Raw genomic sequence first — 23,802 nt, forward strand, 5'->3', positions numbered from 1 at the left:
TCTCATGGAGAGGGCTCAAGGAGGGAGGAGACGGGAGATATTCCTGCTTAGGGCAGGCAAAGGGACTCAGTCCCCGGGAGCCTAAAAACCGGGTTACCTTTCAATCTTTCGGCACACCTCGCACCCCACCCTGCAGGGCAATCATCAAGAGGTCACCAGTTTTATTCCAAGTTGGCACTTGCAGCTGGAGACCCTGTCTTGCATGGTCCAAGGGTCTCCTGTGGATAAGATCACCAAACACCTTGGCTTCCAGTTCTTTCCTGTCTCTAGCAGGCTTCTGGGTACCTCTCCCAGGACCCCCTCCCACTGCAATGGGGGGAAGGGATAGACAACAGTTAACAGCCCAGAGGTGTGCAAGCCTGGTCCAGTCTTGAGTGAAGCTGGCTTTGGTGTGGGACTCAGGCTCACTCAAGGCAGTGCTCTGAATCGGCATCGCAGAGACCAGGCTGTCAGCTGATGGGCTCCACATAGTTCCCAGGGAAGAATCCAGACCCCTCGGAGCAGACACCCTCACACCATCCATCAGAGTAGCGGCGGGTGATGCAGATTACTGTGCCCTCAGAGAAGGAGAGCTCGTTGTCCTTCTGGCGGGTGTATGGGTACAGTGTCACCACTGGAGGGAGAGAGGAGAGGGTGCCGTGGGATGCTGGGGCCTACACCCTGAACTCTAGAGAGCACCATGGGGACTGGGGCAGGAGATGCCTTCTACCAAGCCCTGGGCTCCTCCCCAGCTGAGCTAATACTCAGTATCAGGCCAGCTGCTTTTCTGTGTGGGTGTGTGTGAGGAATAACAGGGTCACACCTTTGCAAATGGAAGGGAGAATGGCTCTGGGCTAGAAGAGTGGGGGGAAACCTGACCCCATGATCTGTTGCCCTTCCGTCCCAGGACTCAAGTACCTTTCTCCAAGTATGCATCAGGGACCCAGCTGGGCTCTTCAGACCCAAAGCCTGGTGGGGGTGGAGGTGGCAGCTCCAGATCATCTACATCCAGGGGTGGAGGGGGCAGGTCGAGGGGCATGGGCAGCTCTGGGGCTGGGAGAGAAGCAGAAAGGCTGCAAGTGTGACACAGGCAACCCCATCCACTCCAAGAAACTTCACTGTTGGAGAGCAGGGCCCGGGGATCTACCCATTCAATGCACTCTGCCTGCAGCCCTTGTTCATCCTGCTCCTCCCACAGTGCCTCTAGCGGGTGGTAGGTGCTCAGTAAACAGCAGTGTTGAACAGTGTATGGTGATCAGACTCTGCCACTTGGCTGGGCAAGCCTTGAGCAAGTCACTTAATTTAACTTCACAGGCTCAGTTTCTTCATCTGTTGAATGGGAGTGTGAAGATCCTAAGCGGTCAAATTTACGCAAGAAAATGGATGAGAAGCCTTGACTTGGTAAAAAGCAGGGGCTCAATTATGTTAGCTTGCTTCCTCTGCTTTCTTCCTGTCCTACCTTGGACAAAGTATTCACTGACATAGGCCCAGCTGGATCCAACTAGGGTGAGGTGGGGTGGGAAGTCTCGAGAGGTGAGAAAACAACCCCAAACGTTGAGATAGGAGGAGGCGGGGCTCCTTACCCGGTGGGGGCAAAGACAGTTTCTCCAACGAAGGGGGTAGCAGGAAGAAGTCAGGGGCAACAGGGGGAGGGGGTGGGGGGGCTGCCTGCCCCTTGGCCATGGAGACCCCACCGACACCTTCGGCGCTGCTGAAGACCAGAGAGAGAGGGGCTTTGCTAGGTTGGGGGACAACTTCCTACTCAGTACCCAAGCTGACCCCGCCCCTTCAATCACAAGCTCCGCCCTTGTGGCCCGCGGTCTTAATCCACCTTCATGACCGCCCCAACCTAAAACCTGTGGGGCTCACCAGGCCGAGGCCAGTGAGGAGGCAGAGGAGGCTGCGGAGAGTCTGCCGTCGGGCACCACGGGGGGCTGCACGGGTTCGGGGATCCGGGGCGCTCTCCTGGGGTGGGGAGATAGGGGTGAAGTGACGTCGAGGGAGAAGGCATCAGGCGAGCAGGGGTTCGGGCAGGCGGGCTGTCGGAGGAGGAAGTTTGGCGCCTGGCTTGAAGGGGCGGGTGGTGGGGAGTAGTTTCTGGTTGAGGGGAGGGAGAGGAGGCGGGGCAGGTTACGACTGTGGGGAGACCTCACCCTAGGGTGGCGGAGGCGGGAGTAGCAGGTGCCTTGATGCTCTTACGAGACAAGGTCCCGGTCCGCGACAGCTGCGTGCTCAGATCCTGCGGGGGGAGCAGGGGGCGGGGGCTGACACCCACAGGGGCCTGCAACGGCGCCCCTCCATCCCAGAGAGGAAATGGGGGAGGGGCAGACGAGAACTGGGAGAGTGGGGAGGAGGGAGAGCAAGTGCCGACTTCCACTTCCCAGCCGGCTCTCCCACCCCACCCCTCTCAGTCTTGCTCTTGGCAGACCGGGCCTTAAATCTGCCATAGGCTCAGGCAGACAGGATCTGAAGGCCACTTCCTCTTGCAGGGCCTCAGCAGCTGAGCCCCACTCTCACCCAAAGACGCTGAGCGCTCGGCTTTGTGGGCCTTAACTCTGAGAAGCCCCAACTCCAGCCCACGGCTGAGGGGGTAGAGGTTGAGGTAGAAACCTCCCACCTGTCATTTTCGTGGGCCTGAGGAACTGGCTTTGGGGAGTTCAGGGCAGAGAGGAGCAGAATGTACAGTGTGCAAGTGACAAGCTGTGAACTCATGTGCAAGAGAGCACTTCAGTTGGTGATGGAGTTTCCCCAAGAATAGGTACCTGAGGAATGATGTCCTCTGCTATCCTCCCCTAGGGACAAGACAAAAGGGACTTGAACTCAGGCATAAAGAATTTAGGTTGGATAAAAGGAAGAACTTACTGGTAAGAGGGCCTGGCGACTGAAGGAGGGAGTGTGCTTTCTGTTTTGGAGGGAGATGTGTTAAGGAAATCAAGGGGCCGTTTAGATACAGGAGAGCAGCCAGTCTCATCTGGAATGTTGACGTGTGGGGACAAGGAATGGATAAAATGGGATTAAGGGTGTGTCCTCTCCCACCTCGCAGAAGAAGGTGGGCTGTGAAGAAAACGCCAGTCTTCAGCGTGTCCTCATTTGAGTGCCTGTATCCCCCGCCCTCCCCACCCCACAGCAACTCTGGGTGACTGTTCAGCACAGTGACCTCAAACCTCCAGACAGAGGAAGTTGCTGTGGCTGGGGAACCATTCTCATGCACCCTGACATTTCCCTCTCCGCTCTTCCCCTTCACACACACACCCCCATCCTGTACCCACAAGTGTGTATGTGTGAGCCCAGGTGGCGTTGTCAGCAGGTCATGTGATAAGGGGAAAGGTCAGTTATTAAAAGAAAGGTCGTGATGAATTTTAAAGGAAGAAGGTGGGCCCCCTCTCCTATAAGGGGGCCCCATGGGGAGCAGCAGAGCCTCTTAGGGCGATGGCTTCAGGGAATGAGGAAGGAAAGGGGCTGCAGGGTGGGACGAGAACACGGTCCTGGAAGAGAACTGAGGCTCTAGAGAGAAGGGAGTCATGAGGCAGAAGAGGGTGGGGGACTTCCCTGGTGGCCCAGTGGTTAGGGCTCTGCGCTTCCACTACATGGGGCATGGACTGGGGAAACAAAATCCCCATGAGGTGTGGCCTTAAAAAAACAGAGGCTGTGCTGTGGAGAAAGAGGAGGGCCCCTCTCTCTACCTTGATCCCATGGCCAATGTCATCCAGGCAACTGAAGTTGAGGGGTCTCCGGTAGTAGGGCGTGAGGTGAGGCAGGTTCTCAGGGGCGATGATTTTCTGGCCGGGAGGCAGCCGCTGGACAGTGGCTAAGGTGCCGATCTCCCTTCGGGCCACTTTCTCCATATGCATGTTCACCATCTGTGTGACAGAGTTGGAGGTGACAGCACTCTTTCCCTTAAGACTTTGGGGACGGGGGAGGCCATGGGAGGCAGCGAGGTGCGGAGAAAGAGTGAGTTTTGTCCCTAAGGTCGCATAGCATTTGGGATAAGAGTTGCCAGGAGAGGATGGAGCCACTTTGGAGCAACTTCCAGTGGAAGAGAACAAGAGCTATTATTAGCTGAGCAGGAACCAGAGGAAAAGAGAAAACACAGCATCCTTAAGGGGTGCTGGGAAGAGACTGGGCCAGTTTGGGAGCAGAGGGAGGTAACGTGGAGAATCGTGGCTGATCCAGCTCTCCCTCTTGCTGCTAAGTCACGTCAGTCGCATCCAACTCTGTGCGACCCCATAGAAGGCAGCCCACCAGGCTTCTGTCCCTGAGAGTCTCCAGGCAAGAATGCTGGAATGGGTTGCCTTGGGGGACAATACAAGCGAATCAACTTCCTCTTGTAATGTTCTTTGGAGAAACCTACATCTCTGAGAGGGTGGGAACTTCAATCTGCTGGGGTGAGAGAAAAAGACACACTCACGCTGAACATGTGAGTGATGCACAGGCCAGGCTGACGTGTAACTTTGTGCATGTGGTTTATGGGGTAATTCCTCGGCCAAGGATTCAGGAAGGAAGGAGAAGGGTGTATACGCGAGATGGGGTGGGGCGCTGTGCGGTATGGCAGTGCTTCCAGGGCTGAGAATGACCTTGCCAAGCAAGCAGTCTGACTTTGGGATATTTATAAAGTCACCGCCTGTGTTTAGATGAAAACAGGGTCCATTTGCCTCTTTTCTGTGCTATGTAGCCACTGTGATGGGGAGAGCCTACTTTCTATCATGTAGGAAGGAATTCAGAAAGAGTTCTGCAATCAGGGAGTTCCTGGTCCAAAGGGGCAGCAAGGCCCACCCCTGAGACACAAGGAAGCTCAAAAAGCTTGGCAAGTGCCAACTGTCTGGGATAGAGGTGGGTATTTGGATGTAGAGGAAGGCAGGAAAGAAATTTTGCTACAGATGTCCGGGTGGGGCTGAAGAGTTAGGGGCTGAGGCGAGCAGAATTTCCCCAGCTCTTACCTGGCCCAGTGTGCTCACGCGGGCTTCCACCTGCCGCAGGGCAGCCGCCTGAAGATCCAGCATACGCAGGGTGTGTCCAGCCAGGTTGCCCACCTGGTAGGCCACGCTGGCCAGGGCCTGGGTGGTGAAAGCCATGGTCTCCTCCAGTGCTTTCCGTTTGTCGGTGGCCTGAAATACACACAGCCCTCGCATGTTCCACTGGGTCCTTGGCTGTGGGCTGGGATGGGATAGGGTGTAAAGAAGTTGGGGGCTGAGTTGGGAGAAGGCGATTACCGTCAGATGTTTGAGGAGGTTTCTATAAGAACGACGCAGTAAGAAGGACTCAAGGGGTATTAGGAAAGTGAATCTGCAGCCCTGGGAACTGGGTCCAAGGGGAGGTAAAGATACCCTTCTCAGATAGTCACACTGAGGATTAGCCCTACCACCCTCCTGAAGATATTTTGTTTAGGAGGATCATAAATGGTGAACAGTAGAAAGGAAAGAGGAAGTCAACACTGGCTGGAAAAGATATTATTGGACTTGAAAACCAAACAACCAACCTCAGGCCCTCATCCCAGACCTTCTAACCAGAATCCCCTGGGCATGCAGCCAGTGAATCTGTACCTTGGAAAGCTCCTTACGTGACTCCTGAGCTCCTGGCTTAGCTCTGGTCTGCAAGGTGGTGTTTGGGAACCAGTAATTTGGTCCATTTTATAGATAAGAAACTGAAGCCCAGAGGGGTAGAATAAAGCAACTTCTAACTGTAGCTTATATAGTGAAAGTGTTAGTTGCTCAGTTGTGTCCAACTCTTTGTGACCCCATGGCCTGTAGCCCACCAGGCTTCTCTGTCTGTGGAATTTTCCAGGCAAGAATACTGGAGTGGGTTGCCATTCCCTTCTCCAGGGAATCTGACCCAGGGATCAAACCCAGGCCTCTTGCATTGCAGGCAGATTCTTTACTGTCTGAGCCACCAGGGAAGTGTAGCCTGTATAACCGGGGCCTTTATAGGGTCCCACAAGGCTGGCTCCTGTTTTTCTCCTCACCCTCATCCCCTTCCTCTCTCCCTCTCACTCATGGTCCTCCAGCCACATTGGCTATTGGGTCTCAGTTCCTGATCAAGCTGAGATTGCTTGTACCTCAGGGCCTTTGCACTTGTTATACTCAGGTCTTCAGAGACACTTGCCCTCATCACCCTAAGATCTCCCCTAGCCCCCCTCTGTATTGACTTTGTATTAGATTTACTGTTTTCTTCATAGCACTTAGTACCATCTGAAATTTTTTATCTATGTACATTATTATCTATCCCCCCATACACACACACACACACACACACACACACACACACACACACACACATCCACACACACTAGAATGTAAGCCCTAAGAACGAAGGGAGCTCATCTGTTTTATTCTGTATCCTATCCTGGAATAGTTAGTGCCCAACATACAGATGAAACTTGATGAATATGCATTTGTGAATTAATCAGTGGGTTGAATGCAAACCCAAACACTTGCTGGCCATCTTCCTACTGCCTGCCAGGCACTGTGCCCGGTGCTGGCTAGGGTCACACTTCCAGGCAGTGGTGGTGGGGTGGACAGGGAGTGTCTGAAGACTGAAGAGAGTTTGTTTCTCTAGTCATTTGGTTCCCCAGGCAGCTTCCTCATCTCAGGTTGGGACACGAGGGTAGGGGCCAATCCAGGGCAAGTCTGGGGAGAGGCCAGCAGACTGATCAGTAAGGCTGTACCCTGAGGTCTCCTTGTTAAGGGCCTTCAGTTGCTCCTCAGGGCCCATAGTGGAGAACAGACCTAGAATCTATCCAAGCAGGGTGCTCAAAGAGACCTGGAAGCATCCAGTGTAGCCCCAATGAAACTTGAACCAAAGGGTGGGCCCAGAACCAGACCCTCAGGTGCTTCTCCATGCCTTTCTGTTCCAGAGAGGCTAAGAACTGCTTATTTGCATCCAATTTACATCTCATCAACATACATAACTGAGTGCCTTGAAAAGGCAAAGAAATCAACCCAGAAAGAATAACAGGTCTAATTCTAGTTCAAGACTGTCCTTTAGTAGATGAGGAAATGAAGGCCCAGGATGGAGCAGTGACTACTCTGTATTAGCTGGCCTCTGTTGTACTCACCCCTCCCTGGACTGGCATGTGGAATTCATCACTGGATTTTTCCTGTCGGTCCAAACAGGAAATATGTCTGCTTGGGCCCAGCTCTGGGGGGACAGAGCCTGGATATCTACCGACCCCTGGCTCTGGTCTTAACCCAAAGTCAGGTCTAGAGAAACAAAGGTCTGGGATCCATCTTCATGGCTGACTATTTATTCATCATGCAAATTACCCTGTCTACAAACTCAATGGACCCTGACAGAGAACTCTGCAGTTGACCCCAGCCTGTCCCCCCCATTCCCCAAGGGTTTCCTGACACCTGCTTGAGATGGAGGGGGCAGTGTGAGGAAGAGGGGAGATCGTGGGAACCAGGTCTTATTTAAGACCAATTTTGAGAAGTCATCTAAATCCTTCCTAGGCATTTGCTCCTCAGAAAATGCTCGGAGAAGTCAGGGAAGGTAACTGGCTCTGTAGTCTAGTAGTCAGTGTTCTGCATGAAGGAAGCTGAAATCCAAGGATTCTGACCTGGGTCAGGGCTTCTGATGCTCTGAGGGTTTTTGCAAGGGCTGCTTCACCTCACTAGAATTAACTTTGAATATCTATATTTGTCTTTCATCCATCTGATGAAAGATGCTGATGATTTTAACAGCTGCCATTTATCCTGCCCTTCTTAAGGGAGAAACACTGGGCTAAATGTGCTAATACATTATTACGTTTAACCCATGTGAACACTGTGATGAAAGGTATAAGAATCACAAGGGAAACTTGCCCCATGTCCAGGAGCTGGAAATTGGACTCAGGTCTTTCTGACCTCAACTTCTGTGTGCACACCATGTGTGCAAGTGAGAACACACCCAGAAGTGCTTTGAGATGTGCGCAAGTTATTGAAGGAATGGGAAGGAGGGCCTCCATCCTAGTCCATAGGAGGAGCTTGCCTTCCAGTGCTGGGGAAATGCAGCTAGTTCACAAGCCACATTCCAGCTCAGTTTCAGTACCCACAGTCACTCAATATCTACAGCGGGAGTAGCATTTTCAACTAGAGGTTTGGGGGGGAATGCTCTGGAGTCAAAGTTGCTTGTTCAAATCCGGGTTCTACCATTAGCTTGGAGACCCTGGGAAAGTAAGTTAATCTTTCTGAAGCTCAGCCTCCTGGCTGTGAAGTGGGAGTGGTCCTCACCTCACAGTCTTGGGTGAGGACTGAAGGGAGCAATGAAGCCAGTTCAGGTGCAAAGCACTTTAACTGCTGTTACCATTATCTCTCTTTAAGCTGCCATTTTCTCATAAGCATTTTCTCCTTTTATTTATTTATTTGTTTTCAACACTCACTCCTACGGAGCTGGGAGGTCCCAGTGCAAATAAACTGTCTTAAAATCATACAGCATGTCAGAGAGGGAAAGGCAGAGAGGAGAGGGTTCAGCTTCAGAAGTCAGGAAGGCTAGGCTGATGCCCAGCTCTGCCATTGCCAAGCAATGTGACCTTGGACAAGTCACCTTACCTCCCTGAACTGCTGTCTCTTCATCTATGAAACAGGAATAATGATACTGTCTCACAAGGCTGTTATAAAGGCTGTCCTCTTGTGTTCATCCAAGCACCTACTCTCCGTCCTGGGACAACCCCACAATTTAGAAAACTGTTCTAAAATGCCACTCTCCTTGCATTTTGCTGGTAGTCTGCTGCATGCCGTCATATTGTCCATCCCCCTGCCTCTGAGTCAAACTCCATCTCTTTAACCCAACATAGTGGGACATCTCTCAGCTCTCCCTCAGATATCAGGGATAGTTTTCTCTTGTCCATCTCAAGTTCAAGACAATGTTTGGGAAGTTCTTCTGAAGTCTCACCTAGAGCCAGCATGAACATGGAATGATGGCACCAACAGGTGTGTGAGGACAAGTCTTTAGGCCTCTGGATCTGAGCGGGAGGTTCGGAAGGAGAGGAGCCTGGGGTGAAGCCTATAGCAGGATGGGGTAGCACTGCCTTCCCTGGGCATCTCTGAGGCTCTGGGAAAGAGGAGTACAGAAGGCCCTGGGAACACGCGTCAGCATGAGAATTTAAGGGCCTGGGATGAAGCCGACCTGGAGTGGGAGGATAGCTCAGCCAATGCCCAGGCCCAGCACCTGTCAGGGTGGGCTCTGGGCCTCTGGGGGGCTGCGGTGCCAGGCCTGCACCCGCTCCACTTACCTGCACGTAGTTGTCCTCGCAGTAGTCCGCGACTCGAAGCAGGGCGCTGTGGTTGCCCCTCAGGGCCTCCCGGCCCGTGGGGATCTCAAACTCCTGCAGTTGCTGTAGCTCCGCCATGGCCCCTGGCCTCTGCCCGGCTCCCCGGGGAGCCTGCCGGTTTTGCACCTCACTCTGCCCTTGATTGGTTGCTCTGCCTTCCCTCCCTCTCACAGCTTTTGGTTTCCTCTTCGTGAAAGACCCAAACCTGCTAGCAAGGGGCAGGCATGCTCATACGGGGACAAGAGGAAGTTAGTCCCCACTCTCTGAGCCTGTGCCACTCTGTCCCCTGCCCAGAGGAAGGGAGAAAATGGGGGGGGCCCAGCCCCCCAATCCCTCCTAGCAGAGGAAGCCAAGGTTGGGGCGGCTGTGATTGCTCCCTGGGCCTGGAGAGGAAGCTGCGGCGGGGGCTGGGGTGGGAGACAGGAGGAAGGGGGCTGGCCTGCTCTGGTAGGTGGAGATGGATTTTCCACTCATGGAAGGGGAGGAAAGGGCAGAGGGTGGGGGCTTCCTTGGGAAGCTCGGGATGAGTCACCAAGAGACAGGGGACTGGAGGGTGGAGAGGATATGGAGACGGGTCATGCTGGGGGCCCATAGGGCGGTGGTGCCACAACAATGGAAAACAGCCGGTGCAGCAGCCAAAGGAACCAGGCAGGACACTGAGAAGATACAACCAGAGGTCCCCTGAGAAGTGTTATCAAGTCTCCGAAGGGTTACCTGCAATGAAGATCTGGTGTATGTACATGCTGTGGGCCTGGTGGAGGCAGAACAAGATGAAAGTGACCAAGTGGAGCGTAAGGGACTCAGACTAGACAACAGGAAGGACTTGGCTTTGAGGAGCGCCAACTTTAAATTCCAGATTAACAGTCATAGGAAGTGGCAGTGGCCAGAGCACTGAGCCTGCTTCAGGAGGTATGTGCTCCATTTCCTGAATTCACAAGAGACTCAGACTGGATGATGTCCGGGGTCCTGTCCTGATCTCAAACTCTTAGAGCTCAGAGCTGTCAATGGGACTTGATTCCTGGAGTAAGGGAAGTTAGGAGGGACTCTGGGCCTCCTCCCTGCCCCTCTTACTGGGGAGTCTGTCATTCTGAAGTCAAGAAAAAAAAAGAATCCCTCACTGACCACATTGGTCCCTTAATATCTGCTCCTTGAGAGGGTCTCTTGTCACTGGACAGGCGTCAGGCTGAGCAGAAGCTCAGTGACTGTTAAATGACATAGCCCTTGGGTGTTCCTGGGAGGAGACCAAGAGAGAAATCAGGATGTGAGCCCTGTGCTCAGGGACTGCTGAGGGAGACACGTGTGCCGGGCTCAGAGGGAGGCATGGAGACAAAGAAGCATGGACACGGGTGTTGGCAGTGGCCGTGGCCCCTAGCTGATGGGCATAGCATCCTGAGTACATTTTCATGGAACGGGTGATGAAATTTGAGCTCGGAGAACCTTGTAAGGTGAAATGGTGGGGCTTGAGTGAGGGACACAAAGGCTTCTCAGATGAGGGAAGGTAGGAGGGGGTATAGGACTTGCCTCATTGGAAATAGCCTCAGAGCAGGCTCAGATGTAAGGGAGGAGAGGGCTTGAGGGAGAAGACTGGGGAAGGGGAGCAGGCAGGGCTGGGGGGTAAGAACGGGGAAATGAGCTCTAAGCCAGAGGGGTCACTATAGGAGAGGGGCTGATTGCGGGGGGCGGGGCAGGTTGCCTGCAGTGGTGGTAGTCCGGAAGGCTCAAGCTGCTGGATGGGCTTAGAACCTTGAGCCTATGATCAGCTTAGGCATCAGAGATTTGGGCTTCCAGACCATCTGCTTTGTCTAAAGACTTTCAGCTGATGAGGAGCTAGGAGGCTCAAACGCCTTCGTCTGGGTCTTGAAGTGCACGCTCTTGCTTAGCAGGTGAGAGGGGCTGAGGTTGCACTGGACTGGGATCTAGTCTTAGAATTATTGAGGTTAGGAACCAGGCAGGCCTTCCTGATAACCCTGTGGCAGTGATAATGATGATAAACACATTGTGTTTATTACATGCCAGGCAGTGAGCTAAAATATTTTACAGACATTATTTTCTTAATCCTCACAATAATCATATGAGGTAGGTACCATTATTATACCATTTTGCAGATAGGGAGACAAAGGTTGAAAGAGGATGAGCACCAGCTTGGAAGCTGCCAAGTCACAATCGGAACTGGAGTCTGGCAGACTCCAGAGCCTTTCTCTTAATCACTAGGGTAGTCTTTCTTCTGGCAGGACCTGAATTTTCCTGAAAACTGCCTAATGAGCTACGTGTGTTTGTGCAACAATGACTTTGCTTCCCAAATCTGTCTCACTGAAAGAAACTGCTCTCCTCTCCCTTCTCCATGCTCTTCCCGCGTGAGTGTATGTTCCTTGGTTCTGTGTCTCATCACAACAATGATTTGGAGTCTTGGATAGACCGCTTTATATTTCTCAGGTCGCGAAAGGACCGTGTTAGAGCTCTTAGACAAATCAGTGCTACAGCTCAGAGTTACAGCTCTATTTCATTTAGAAGATAGCAAGAAAATCTATCTTCAAGGCGTGAGGGCACGTCGATCCACAGACGCGAAGAGAAGAGCGCCCCAGCGTGCGGGAGAGAGAGAGCTAGCTTTGGCTCCTCTTTTTCTGTTTTTCGCTCCCTGGGCCTGTCCTATGTAGACTGGGCCAGCCAGGAGTGTTGTTTGTTTTACCTGAGGTCTTCACTCCGGTCCTCACACCTTCCTTTGTTCTATTTTCGCGGGCTTTTCCCTTCTTTGTCTTTTAGCCACCGCCACTTTGGGCTCCTTTTCCCTGTTCTACCTACCTAACACTCTGATCCCCATTTTCTCCATAGACAGATCTTATCTAAGGGCAAAGACTGTGTGTACCTGCCCCATCCTCTCCTCCTGAGCCTAGCTCACAGTGGGGTAGGGCCCCGGGCTGCAGTGAATCCGTGGTGAGCGATGAGAATATATGGTGAGCAGGGACGAAGTTAGAAGTTGAGGTATGGAAAGTACAGAGGAGGAGCTGGGGGTGACCAAGGGATTTAAAGTCCTGGCTGTGGATGCTTTCCAGGGCCTGCTCTCTCCAGGACAGGATGGCCCAGGAGCTCAGCGAGAAGGAGCTCTTAAAGTTGGAGGTAGAGCAGCTGAAGAAGGAAGTGAAGAACCCAAGAGCTCCGGTGAGCCTCCTCTTTCACTCCCTGCTGCCTCTTCTCTGTCCCTTTCTGGTCCTCATGGAGACGGGATGCAAAGGAAGGTGTGATGAACAGCAGGGTGGTGGGACCTTTCCAGGGCAGTAGAAAGAGTAAGAGGTGCCTCTGGAATGGGCTGGGAGGGGGGAGGAGGCAGGGTTTGGTCCCACAAAAGTGCACAAGAGATAACCTCCGAGCCTGGAGGGCTTGGTGTGTCTAATTCGGTCCCTGGACCGGGCCTGGCCAAAAATCCCTCACAGGTAAGAGTCAGGCTTTCTGGTTCTGGTCAAGGAACTCATACCCCTCTCACAGCTGCCTGTGCCTCTTGTCTTTCTCCTCTCCGGCCTCTATCCCCACCCTGCCCAGAAGCCTGTTTTTGGGGTCTGAGCAAATCATGAATCCTGAGCAACAGAAAAGGGCTAGAACCACACTCTGCTTTCTCCCAGATTTCCAAAACAGGAAAGGAAATCAAGGATTATGTGGAGGCTGAAGCAGGAAATGACCCTCTTCTTAAAGGCATTCCTGAGGACAAGAATCCCTTCAAGGAAAAAGGCGGTTGTATGATAAGCTGATGGTGCTGGAGCCCCTCACCTTGATTAGCCTGCCCCTCCTCAGCCCTCTCCCTACCAGAACCAAGTACCCTGGGATGTGCAGGGAAGCACTGGATGTTCACTCTCTCTTAGTCACAGGATGAGTAAAGAGGCCTGGCTGTACTCATTGTGAATCCATTCCCCAGTTCCACTGTGAACTCTTTTTCTCCCATTACCTCCATCACCTGCTGGCTCACTGCTGACCCCACCTGGAACTGCTCCCAGGAGAGCCTCCCTGGCTCAGGACGCAATTCCCTGAGAGCCTGGACAGTCCTTGGGAAACAGTTACTTCTCCTTAAAACTCCTATTTCCCCCTCCACTGTCTGCCTGGGAACCAGCATTTCCATCAAGAGCTTCTGGGTTAAGGATTGGAGTTGGCGGGGGCCAGTGGCGGGGTTGGGGGGGGGGGGCGGTCTTTTGCCCCCACCTCATGTCTGGTCCTATGGAACTCCTCTCAGTCATTTAGATAACCCGAGATTGGCCTGGTGACAAAAAGAGCTTGTAAAGTCATGATGTCATGATTTATTGAATATTACTGAATGTCTGTTCCATGTTGGGCTAGAATAGAAGAGCAAGGAAAATTCAAGTGGCTCTTATTGTCATGGAATCTAGCAGAGAAGACACGAAACAGAGTTACAGTTACATCAGTAAGTGCTACGGTGGCAGAGGGGGAGTCGAGGCTGGTGTAGGAACACACAGCAGAGGGACATTCAGGGCAATGAACAAGGTCAAAGTGAACTGTTGCAGACAGTTGGGAGGGGATGGTGAGGACAAAGCCAGCAGGGGTAAAACATGGGGCTGGAGAGGAAGATGAAGTCCAGTCTAAAGGACTTTGCTGTGAGCTCAGGTAAGAACTTCCTTTTTCATTCTCGTTGCAACAGAGAGCTGATGAAGGTATTTAAGCAGCAGAAGGCCAGGCTTTGATTAGCATAAGGGAGGTTGGATCCTGCTTAGAGCTGAAAGACTAATTCCTAGGCCTTGTTAGCAAGAAGATTACTGTCTAAAGAAGCCACAGACAGACATTCATGATACAATGTGTTCAGTGCAATGTCAGAGAAGTCTGTGTGGAGTATGAAGGGGACATAGGAAGACTACAGAATCCAGCTGAGTGGCTGCATTGCATCCTGGGAGAGAGTGAGATAGATGGGCCCCAGGCTGAACAGTTTCTCCCCTGTGGACAGGAATTCCGTAACACCAGAAACTCCATAAATGCAGGATGATAGAGGAGGCCGGGCCCTGCCCAGATAGGAGATAAAAAACCACATATCCCTCATTCTTGAAATTAAGGAGACCTCCCAGCCTGCACATGCATAGAAAGGCTCCTTGGAGGTCGAAAGAGAAGGGGCATCACCTCATAGTAAGTGATGCAACTACCCATAGGCCTCTTCACTAAAATCTCCCTTGGCTAAAAGATGTCCATACACACACGGGAGGACGCTGAGATATCCCAAATACAGACTCGGAACCCAGCAAAGCAATATGACCGACCAAAGGAAACCCGGAAGAAATGCCTCATAAGTGATTGAAGCTCCCACGGAGGTGTGACTCTCTCTCTGAGCCCACCATGTGCCTATCCACATGTACTGGACTCTTTTTCCCTCCTAATAAACACTAATTGTTTCACTACTTTCCATCTCTATGTGGAAATTCATTTCTACACAGCTGATGGGCCAGGGCCTTGTCACTGGCTGCTGGTTTCTGGTGGTCTAGTGGCCAGGATTTAGCGCTCACTGCCACTGCCTGACCTGTCTCTGGCTGGGAGCTGAAACCCTGCTTCAGGCCACTGTAGGCCAAGGCCACCTGAGATCGAGAGGACAGGAAAGGCCTCAAAAAGTAGGTGATATTTGCAGCTGAGTCCTACAGGATTAAGTTGTAAATGGGTGATATAAATCTGGCTGAAGGGACAGTATTAACAGAAGAAAAGATGAAAAGAACAAAGGTTTGAATGCAAACACTCTTCAGGTCAGAGTTGTTGGAATGTCAAGGGAAAGGCCTAGATATTTAGGATCTGCTGCTAGAGAGGTGGAGTTGCAGGTGATCAGAGGATCTTGTTAGTGATACTAAACCACCATATCTGCTGGGAGTGAATTGGTAATGTTTGCATTTAGAAGGGTTTTGACAAGGCTTTTGACAAGATTGAAAGGGCAAAGAGTAGAATCAGAGAATTAAGGAGATGATTGGGAGAAGTGGGCTAGGGCAGAGGCTGTAAGTCTAGAGGGGAAGGTGGGATGAAGGGTTCTTTGGGAAATTAAGTTTTCAGATCTTGACATCTCATTAAGTGATGGGAGAGGGACAGGAAGTGGTCAAGGACACCACTTCCGGGGTGAGAGAGAAGGATTGAAAGCAAGTATTTGCAAACAAAGCTAACATAATACAGTCATCTGATTCAGAGCTGCAAACTCCCTCAGCCCCTCCCCAGTGGGCCATAGCCCTGGGGCTGTCCTGCTCCTACTGGTAAGTTCATGGGCCACTGGTCAGAATTCAGGGTCTCCCAGGGACTGTCCACTTCTTTCCCAATTCCACAGCAACCCTGCTTCACCATTCTGCAATCTCAATAATAAATGCAGCCACTCCAATACACTCCCCAAGAGCAGGAAAAGAAGAGAGGCAAGAAAGAGAAAATATTTAAATACATCTTCTAATTTTTTAAAATGGAGAAGTGTTAATATTCCAGTAAGAAGGGAAAAACAGATGGGGGCTACAGTCACATGGGTGTAGATCATTGATTATAGCCTCCTTCTTGGTTGGAGTCCTTGGTTCAGGGGGCTGACTCCAACCTTCATTCCTCAGGACTCTGAACCCTTATTGAGGATCCAGGTAGAGCAGTGGTCTCTTCTGCTAGCCTGTGCTACCCAAAAAACCCAGTTCACCTCTTGGTCAAGCTAAAAGACGTAACTAAGCCAAAGAGCAGGAGAAGGATTTATTACTTACAGCACAGTAAAAGAGAACACCAGGGATCTTTCCCAAAACAGAAATTGGAGAATTTTTAAACTAAGGATACATGCACATTTATGAAGTATCCACAAAAATCCAAGCCTGAGTTAACTGAAGTCACAAGGGTCAGAAAATGTCAACATCATCACCTCTTAGGTTCCAGTTGATCTGGTGGTTTGAGCGCTTCAGGCTAACCTTTACCAGTGAAACAGACCTGGAAATCTTTACAACTGATATACTATCTTTACTATGGTAACTTCTCTAGCCTGATAATAGTCATTTGTTATTGCATTCTTCTGTTCCCTTAAGATATTTAATTCAGGAGACCTGTCCAAAGGCAAGCATTGTGACCAGGTTTAGATCACAAAATAGCTCAGGCCAAAAACGGCTTCTCTTATGTCAAGACAGCCATCCCTGGTTCTCTTTCTCTGGAGACTCCCTACCTATCTTATACCTTACTCAGGGCTCAGTGCCCCAGGGGTTCTCCTGATTCCACCTATACCCTTCTGACCCCAAAGATATGATGACAATCATAGGCCCTCAAGGTCAGTGATAGGCCCAACACCCTGACCCCCTTTCGTTTTCCTAGAGCCAGAGGAGCCTTCAGTGGCTGAGGGCAATGCCAGCTTTCACTTGGAAGGAATTAGTATTTTGTGCCCTGGTGGCAGCATTCCTCCCTTCATATTAGGAAGTTCAGCAGAGGAGAGTTTGGTGTTCTGAGGGTGGGTCATTGAAGTAATCTGAGCCACCCCTCTCCAGTTCCATCCCACAGATTCCTGAGCCTTTTGGCCGAAAGGAAGCCCCTGATGGATGTTGTTACCAGTCCAGGTCAGAGCACACCCAGGAGCCCTCTTCACAGCCCGTCTTTAGAACACGATGACACCAAACTGGGCCTTTACCAGACCAGCCCTTACTCTGCGGGCCCGCCAGCGTCCCGATGATGGACACATGATGAGACCAGCAAAACCCTAGGGACATTTGCTTCACTGAAATGGAGGAAGAGGGCAGTGAAAAAGCCAAGCAGGGTGGGTCAGAGGTGTAAGGACTCCAAGCAGAGATGGAATCACTGAAATTCTGGTGACCCTGAGGAGTAAAATGATGCCAGGAAAAGGGGCAGGAGGGATGCCCTTGAACTCCTGATTTCCGGGTCAGCTAACATCAAGCTGAGTGATTCCCAAGTTTCAAATTCTCTATCACCTTTCTTCCACACTGCACATTCACCAGGGGCTCCCAGAATGGGATTCCCAGGCATCAGAAGGAGGAGGGGGAAGTGGGGACAGATGACTAGTTCATTCCGGACTCAGCTCCTAGGACTGCCTGCAGCTTGAAATCCTGCCTAGTGGATCAGGCAGCTTCACCTCGCACCCCCCTCCCCCCACCCCCCGCACCCGCATTCCCCCACTCCCTGTCCCCCCATGCTCTCTTCTGGATGTCACTCCTGCACCCCTAGGGAGTGGAGTGGGGGTGGGGTCTATCTGCTTGGCATGTTGGGGCCTCAGGCAGAGAGCAATTACCCAATCTGGACCTCAGGGCCTCTGGGAAAGTTAGTCAAAGCCCCTGCTGCCTCCTACCAGTTCCCCACCTGAACCTAAGACCCGGAGACTAGACCAGCTTTGTGGGTGTATTATTCCACCTGAGCCATCACACAGGGCCTCCTGCTTAGGAAGGCCCTTGCTTGGTTTAACACTCTGCTGCCTCCATCTCGAAATTCTTAATTTTTGACTGCAGGTCCTACACTTTCATTGCAGATCTTGGACCCACAGATTATGTGTCCGGCTCTGTGTGGGGAGACAGAGGCCTCCGCCTAGTGGAGAAGGCAGGACGCTTATCCAGGAGCAAGGTTTGAAGTGGGGTTTAAAATAGTGTCAAAATGCTGATACTCCTGGCCCTCCTCCACCAGTTCAGAGGGTTAGAAGCCGGGGGGCAGTCCGGTAGTGGAGGCGACTCTGCGGTAGTGTCTCAGCGTCCCCTTGGCCCCTCTGAATTTTCTCTATCAGACCACGGAAATGGGTGAAGTGGATGACATCACCTGCAGCATCAGAGCTGAGGAAACAAACCAGAGAGGCCAAGAGAGGACAGAAAGGCCTAGAAGAGCTGCAGACTCTGCCCACTCCCCCGTGCTGTGTAATCAGATGCAGATTCTTAAAGAGTCCACCTTCTACCTCCTTCACACATTCCTGTTTATCCCTTTGCTCCAACAGCCTCGCACAGAGCTCCCCTCACCCTGTCCCCTCCACCCCCACCCCTTGGCTGCTGTGTTTCTCTGTGGCTGCCTTGCTTACCTCCTGTAAAACCAAGCCAAGACTTGTGGTTTTAGCACCGAGGCCCTTCGTCCCACACCCTAGGGTTGGGGAGGAGGGCCCTGCTTACCCTTGAGGCCTCAGCTCTCCCCGCTGCTCCCCCCACCTGTCCCCAGGGCTCCATCAGTGGAGCTTTTCTTAATTTCTCCACCAGCTCATGCTGTGCTTGAGATACTGTCTGTATCCAGCTAGTTCAGGTAGAGTCACACTGCTTTCCCATAATCTCTCCTTTATGGCCGAATGAATAAGTCATTCAAAATTAGGTAATTCATGGAATCCCCTCCAGCAGTTATGAAACAGGAAGGGAGGGGTCAGGGTTCAACCTTTGAAAGAATGACATAGCCTAGGGGCACAACATAAATTAATTAGAACCAAATGGGTCCAAGATGGCAGACAAGTCAACTTGACTAGATCTCGATCCTCAGTGTACGCTCATTTTAACACAGCAGCAAGCTAAAAGACACACCCAGAGGCACCATGATAGTTCCAAGGTCGACCATCAAAGACCAAAAAGCGGGCAGTGGCCGGACCCCTGGAAATCCCCGCCCCTTCCCCAAGTAACTGGAACAATTCTTCCACTCATTAGCCTATGAAATTACCCGGCTCATAAAAGCTAACCACACCACATTTCAGGGCTACCGCACTCACCCTCTGCGATGGCCCACACTCTGTGGAGTGTGTTTCTCTCTGCATAAAATCCACTTCTTGCCTATCACTTGGTCTCTCATTGAATTCTTTTTTTTTTTTCTCTCATTGAATTCTTTCTGTGATGAGATATAAAGAACCTGGACCTCAGTAAGTCCAGACACCAAGTGAGTGATTCTAATGAAAAAAATCACAGGTTCAAATCCCAAGCAGGGTTTCGGCTGGATTTGAGTCCTGGCCTCCTCCGTTTGAATGTCAGACTAGGTTTTGGCTGGGCTCAAGTGCTGGCACATGGGTTAAGCCCCAACCTGAGGTAAATGGTTTCAGTTAGGACTTTGTGCTCCCATTGCAGGGGCATGAGTTCCCTCCCTGGTAGGGGAACTAAGATCCCACGTGCCATGCGGCACAACCAAAGAAGACAAGAGAATTAGGTAGCATAGGATTTGAGAGGTGTAAAAGGCATGCTGTGAACAATCCCTCCCTCCTTTTCTCCTAGACTCCTTCCTGGAGAAACCAATGTTACCCACATATCAGGTGTGCCCTTCGAGATCCTTTATGCATATGCAAGCCAACACATATAAACATTCTCCCCTTTTTCACACAAATGGTAGCACTTATATACTGTTCTCAGCTTTGGTGTGGATTTCTCTGTTTTTAACCTTACCTGGATGGATTTCATTTACCTTTGTGTCCACATGTACCCCCCAGCCTATAATCTTTCATTTTGCTCTCATGTTTTTTACATTTTATTTCTTTGGCTGTGCTAGGTCTCAGCTGTGGCATGCAGGATCTTTGATCTTTAGTTGTGGCATGTGGGATCTAGTTCCCTGACCAGGGATCGAACCCAGACCCCATGCACTGGGAGCAGGGAGTCTTAGCCACTGGACCAACAGTGAAGTCCCTCATTTTATGCTTTTAATCTTCCATTTATTAGTCAAGTTTTAAGCTCCTTGAGGGCAGGTATCAAGTCTTTCACTTTTTTGTTTTCCAGCACCTAGAACATAGTAGGTGCTCAACGAATGGGCGTGGAATAACTGTGTGGCTCTACTTTATAGGCTTATTATGGGCCAGGCATTGTGTGTTGACTGCACACTATGTCATGTACAAATGAATAAACCAGATAATGAATGGACAGCCCTGGGCATCTAACAGGAGCAGGCCGGCCAAGCACAGACCTGCCTTCCCTGGAGGTCCTGAAGCTCTGCTGGTCACTCCAGGCAAGGACATCCTATAGGCAATATGTTCCAGACAATGCTATCCTCAGGGGCCCTTCACTGGAATAAAACCAAGGGGAAGGGCTCCTTAGACTGTTGGAGAGGCGGAGAGAGTCCTCCTCTCAGATATTGGGACTGGAAAGGGAAGGAAATGTGGGGCAGGGGGTGGGGTTGTCTCAGCAAAGCTGAGCTAGTAGGGGAAGGAAGAGGGGATGGTGGTGGGTTCAGAACCATTAGTGAGTAGCTGTGACATCAACTTAGTAGATTGTGATAAGCTTAAAAAAATAAATAAAAACCACAGAAAATATCAGAGTGTACTTTTACATGAAATAAAGGTAAATATTGTTTCTCAAACTTCTATTTCTGCTTCGTGTATGGGTGAACTGGTTGGCAATATAAAACACCTTACTGAGGATCTTGGTAGAAACAAAAAAATGGTGAAAGTCACCAGAGAAATGACGAGATAGGTCCTGGTGAGTAAGTCCTGAGTGGGTGCAAGGATTCACAGCAGAATCAGACCTTAGGGTGGAAGGCAGGGCACCTCTACTTCAGTGCAGCGTCTTCCTACACCCCTGAGTTTCCAGGCACCGAAAGCTCAAAATTTCTCAAGCCTGTTCCACTGATGGACAGCTCAGATTGTTAGAAAGTTCTTCCCATTTGCCCCTTTAACTTCCACCTGTGAGTGCTCATTCTCTCTGCCTCTGTTACAACCAAGACTAGGAATAACTAGGCAAATGAACTGGCAACCAACAAGTGTCCTCTAAATTTTATTTTCCTTCCCATATGAGCATTTATTCTTTTCTCAAGAGTCTGAGTTTTTATTATTCTGGTTATCTTTCTAGCAGTTATCGTTACTAAATCTATCATGGATGGGACACAGAGAAAAGGATTTTTTGCTTACAGTTTTACTAACTCTCACAGCACTGCTAGGTAAAAGGCACTGTTACTATCCTTTTACGGATGAGGCACAGAATATTGTTTCCAGCTTTATTGAGATATAATTGAAATATAACAATGTGTAAGTTTTAGGTGTACAACAGTAATGATTTTATCTATTATATACTGCCAGATGATTATCACAATAATTTTAGTTAACACATTTATCACCTCACATAGTTACAACTTCAGAGCATTTCAACTTCTTACCCAGATGCAGTCACCCAGGTAGCAGCAGGATGAAATTTATCAGTGCTTTTGTGTGATCCCTAGAATCGAAACCGATCCTCTGAATATGGTTCAGATGGCTCAGAACAGAGACAGTAGCTTTCTCCTGACTCCCTCTCTGTGGACAAACTTTGATCTCAGATTTCTTATTTATGACCAGGGCAGAAACATGTCTCTAGGCAGGGACTTTTTGACTTTTTTGTTTATTGTCTTGTTTTTTGATTTATTTCGTTGAAGTATAGTTGATTTACAATGTTAATTTCTGCTGTATAGCAAAGTGATTTAGTTACGCACATATATACGAATACATTTTTTTTTCATATTCTTTTCCACTATGGTTTATCACAGGATACATTTTTAAAATGCTTTTGTTGATCTTTGGCTGTGCCTGGTCTTCATTGCTGCCCAGGCTTTTCTCTAGCTGCTGCAAGTGGGGGCTACTCTCTAGTTGCACTGTGTGGGCTTCTCATTGTGGCGGCTTCTCTTGTTGAGGTGGCCTGTGGTCTCAACAGTTGCTGTTCTGGAGCTCTAGGGTTAAAGGCTCAACAGCTGTGCCACATGGGCTTAGTTGCTCCACGGCATGTGGGATCTTCCCAGACCAGGGATCAAACCCATATCTCCTGCACTGGCAGGAGGATTCTTTACCACTGAGCCACCAGGGAAGCCCCTACCACAGGATATGAATCTAGGTCCCTGTGCTATACAGTAGAACCTTGTTGGTTATCACTTTTTGGCTTTCTAAATTGAGAAATATACCACAGGTTCAGAATAGTGCACACAACATAATGTCCATTTTAACAAAAATCTGTAAGTGAACAATTTATGTAACTTCCACCCAAGGACAAAAAATACAATAGTATTAGTACCCCTGGAAGACTGCTGGTGGCCCCCTTCCAACCACAGCCCTCTCTCTTCCCCCAAATATTCCATACCCTCACTTACATGTGAATTACTTCTTCGCTTTGCTGGATAATTTTACTATTTAAGTTTGCAGCTCTAGTCAATAAAAAAGTGTTTCCTGTTTAGAAATTGTAAACAAATGGAATAATTTGATTTTCCTACCTATCTCCTTTTGTTCAACATATTTTGAAAGAATTATTCATCCATTTTGTTTGCATGGAGTTGGCCATTTATTTTGTTGCTGTGTGATATCCCATTGTGTGGCCTTACTGCAAATTATTCATCCATTCTACTGTAGGTGGACATTTGAGTTCCAATTTTGGCTATTATGTTGACAAAAACACTCTACATGTCTCAGTGCACAGAAGCAAACATTTCTGTGGCTATATGTTGCTGTTGTTCAGTCACTAAGTGGTGTATGACTCTTTGTTACCCCATGGACTGCAGCACGCTAGACTTCCATGTCCTTCACTATCTCCTGGAGTTTGCTCAAACTCATGTCCACTGAGTTGATGATACCATCCAACCATCTCATCCTCTGTTGTCCCGACCCCTTCTCCTCCTGTCCTCAATCTTTCCTGGCATCAGGGTCTTTTCCAATGAGTTGGCTCTTCGCATCAGGTGGCCAAAAAAGTATTGGAGCTTCAGCTCCAGCATCAGTCCTTCCAATGAACCCCTGAAGGGTTGATTTCCTTTAGGATTGACTGGTTTGATTTCTCTGCTATCCAAGGGACTCTCAAGAGTCTTCTCCAGCACCATGATTTGAAAGCATCAATTCTTCCATGTTCAGCCTTCTTTACAGTCCAACTCTCACATCCATACATGACTACAGGAAAAACCATAGCTTTGACTATACAGACCTTTGGAGGCAAAGTGATGTCTGCATTTTTATATGCTGTCTTGGCATAAATACACTATCTAGGGCTTCCCTGGTGGCAGAGATGGTAAAGAATCCACCTGTAATTTGGGAGACCTGGGCTCAATGCCTGGGTTGGAAAGATCCCCTGGAGAAGGGAACGGCTCCCCATTCTAGTGTTCTTGCCTGGAGAATTCCATGAACAGGAGACCCTGCAAGGCTAGAGTCCATGGGGTCACAAAGAGTTGGACACGACTGAGAGATCTTCTTTCAGGAGTAGAATTGGGCTTCCCAGGTGGCACTAATGATAAAGAACTTGCCTGCCAATGTAGGAGATGTAAGAGACTCAGGTTTGATTGCTGGGTTGGGAAGATCCCCTGGAGTAACACACACCAGCATCCTTACCTGAAGAATCCCACAGACTGAGGAGCCCCCTGAGGTGGCTACAGTCCATAGGGTCACAAACAATCAGACACGACTGAAGCGACTTCACACACACACACATGTAAAATTGCAAGATTATAGGGTAGGATACCTTCAACTTCTCACCAACTTACATTCCTCTGAGAATTCACAGTATTCCATAATCTCAGTAACATTCAGCATGTGCTGTATGCTTAGTCGCTCAGTCAAGTCCGACTTCAGGCAAGAATACTGGAGTGGGTTGCCATAGCCCTCCTCCAGGGCATCTTCCCAACCCAGTGATCGAACTCTGGTCTCCCCCATTGCAGGCAGCGGATTCTTTGCCATCTGAGCCACCAGGGAAACCCAACATTCAGCATTGCCAATCTGGTAAGTGTGTAATAGT

At 50.1% G+C, this 23,802-nt stretch overlaps 2 protein-coding genes across 3 annotated transcripts; one reads left to right on the forward strand and one right to left on the reverse strand.

Moving 5' to 3' along the window:
• Positions 1 to 257: 257 nt before the first annotated feature.
• ABI3 (ABI family member 3) lies at positions 258 to 9,480 on the reverse strand. 2 transcript variants are annotated; one of them, XM_068978382.1, is made up of 8 exons: positions 9,185 to 9,480; positions 4,935 to 5,084; positions 3,663 to 3,839; positions 2,133 to 2,218; positions 1,849 to 1,944; positions 1,563 to 1,690; positions 898 to 1,032; positions 258 to 613 (listed from the first exon to the last, which is right to left on the reverse strand). In XM_068978382.1, the coding sequence occupies exons 1-8, from the start codon at positions 9,299 to 9,301 to the stop codon at positions 450 to 452; spliced, it is 1,053 nt and encodes a 350-aa protein (XP_068834483.1). In that variant the 5' UTR covers positions 9,302 to 9,480; the 3' UTR covers positions 258 to 449. The 2 variants fall into 2 exon arrangements, with proteins under 2 accessions (XP_068834483.1, XP_068834482.1); XM_068978381.1 differs by having other exon boundaries at positions 4,917 to 5,084.
• Positions 9,481 to 10,010: 530 nt separating this feature from the next.
• GNGT2 (G protein subunit gamma transducin 2) lies at positions 10,011 to 13,240 on the forward strand. The gene is made up of 3 exons (XM_068978104.1): positions 10,011 to 10,132; positions 12,274 to 12,379; positions 12,838 to 13,240. The coding sequence occupies exons 2-3, from the start codon at positions 12,296 to 12,298 to the stop codon at positions 12,961 to 12,963; spliced, it is 210 nt and encodes a 69-aa protein (XP_068834205.1). The 5' UTR covers positions 10,011 to 10,132; positions 12,274 to 12,295; the 3' UTR covers positions 12,964 to 13,240.
• Positions 13,241 to 23,802: the final 10,562 nt, after the last annotated feature.

The sequence above is a fragment of the Capricornis sumatraensis genome, chromosome 8 (genome assembly GCF_032405125.1).
Source record: "Capricornis sumatraensis isolate serow.1 chromosome 8, serow.2, whole genome shotgun sequence".
Lineage (NCBI taxonomy): Eukaryota > Metazoa > Chordata > Mammalia > Artiodactyla > Bovidae > Capricornis > Capricornis sumatraensis.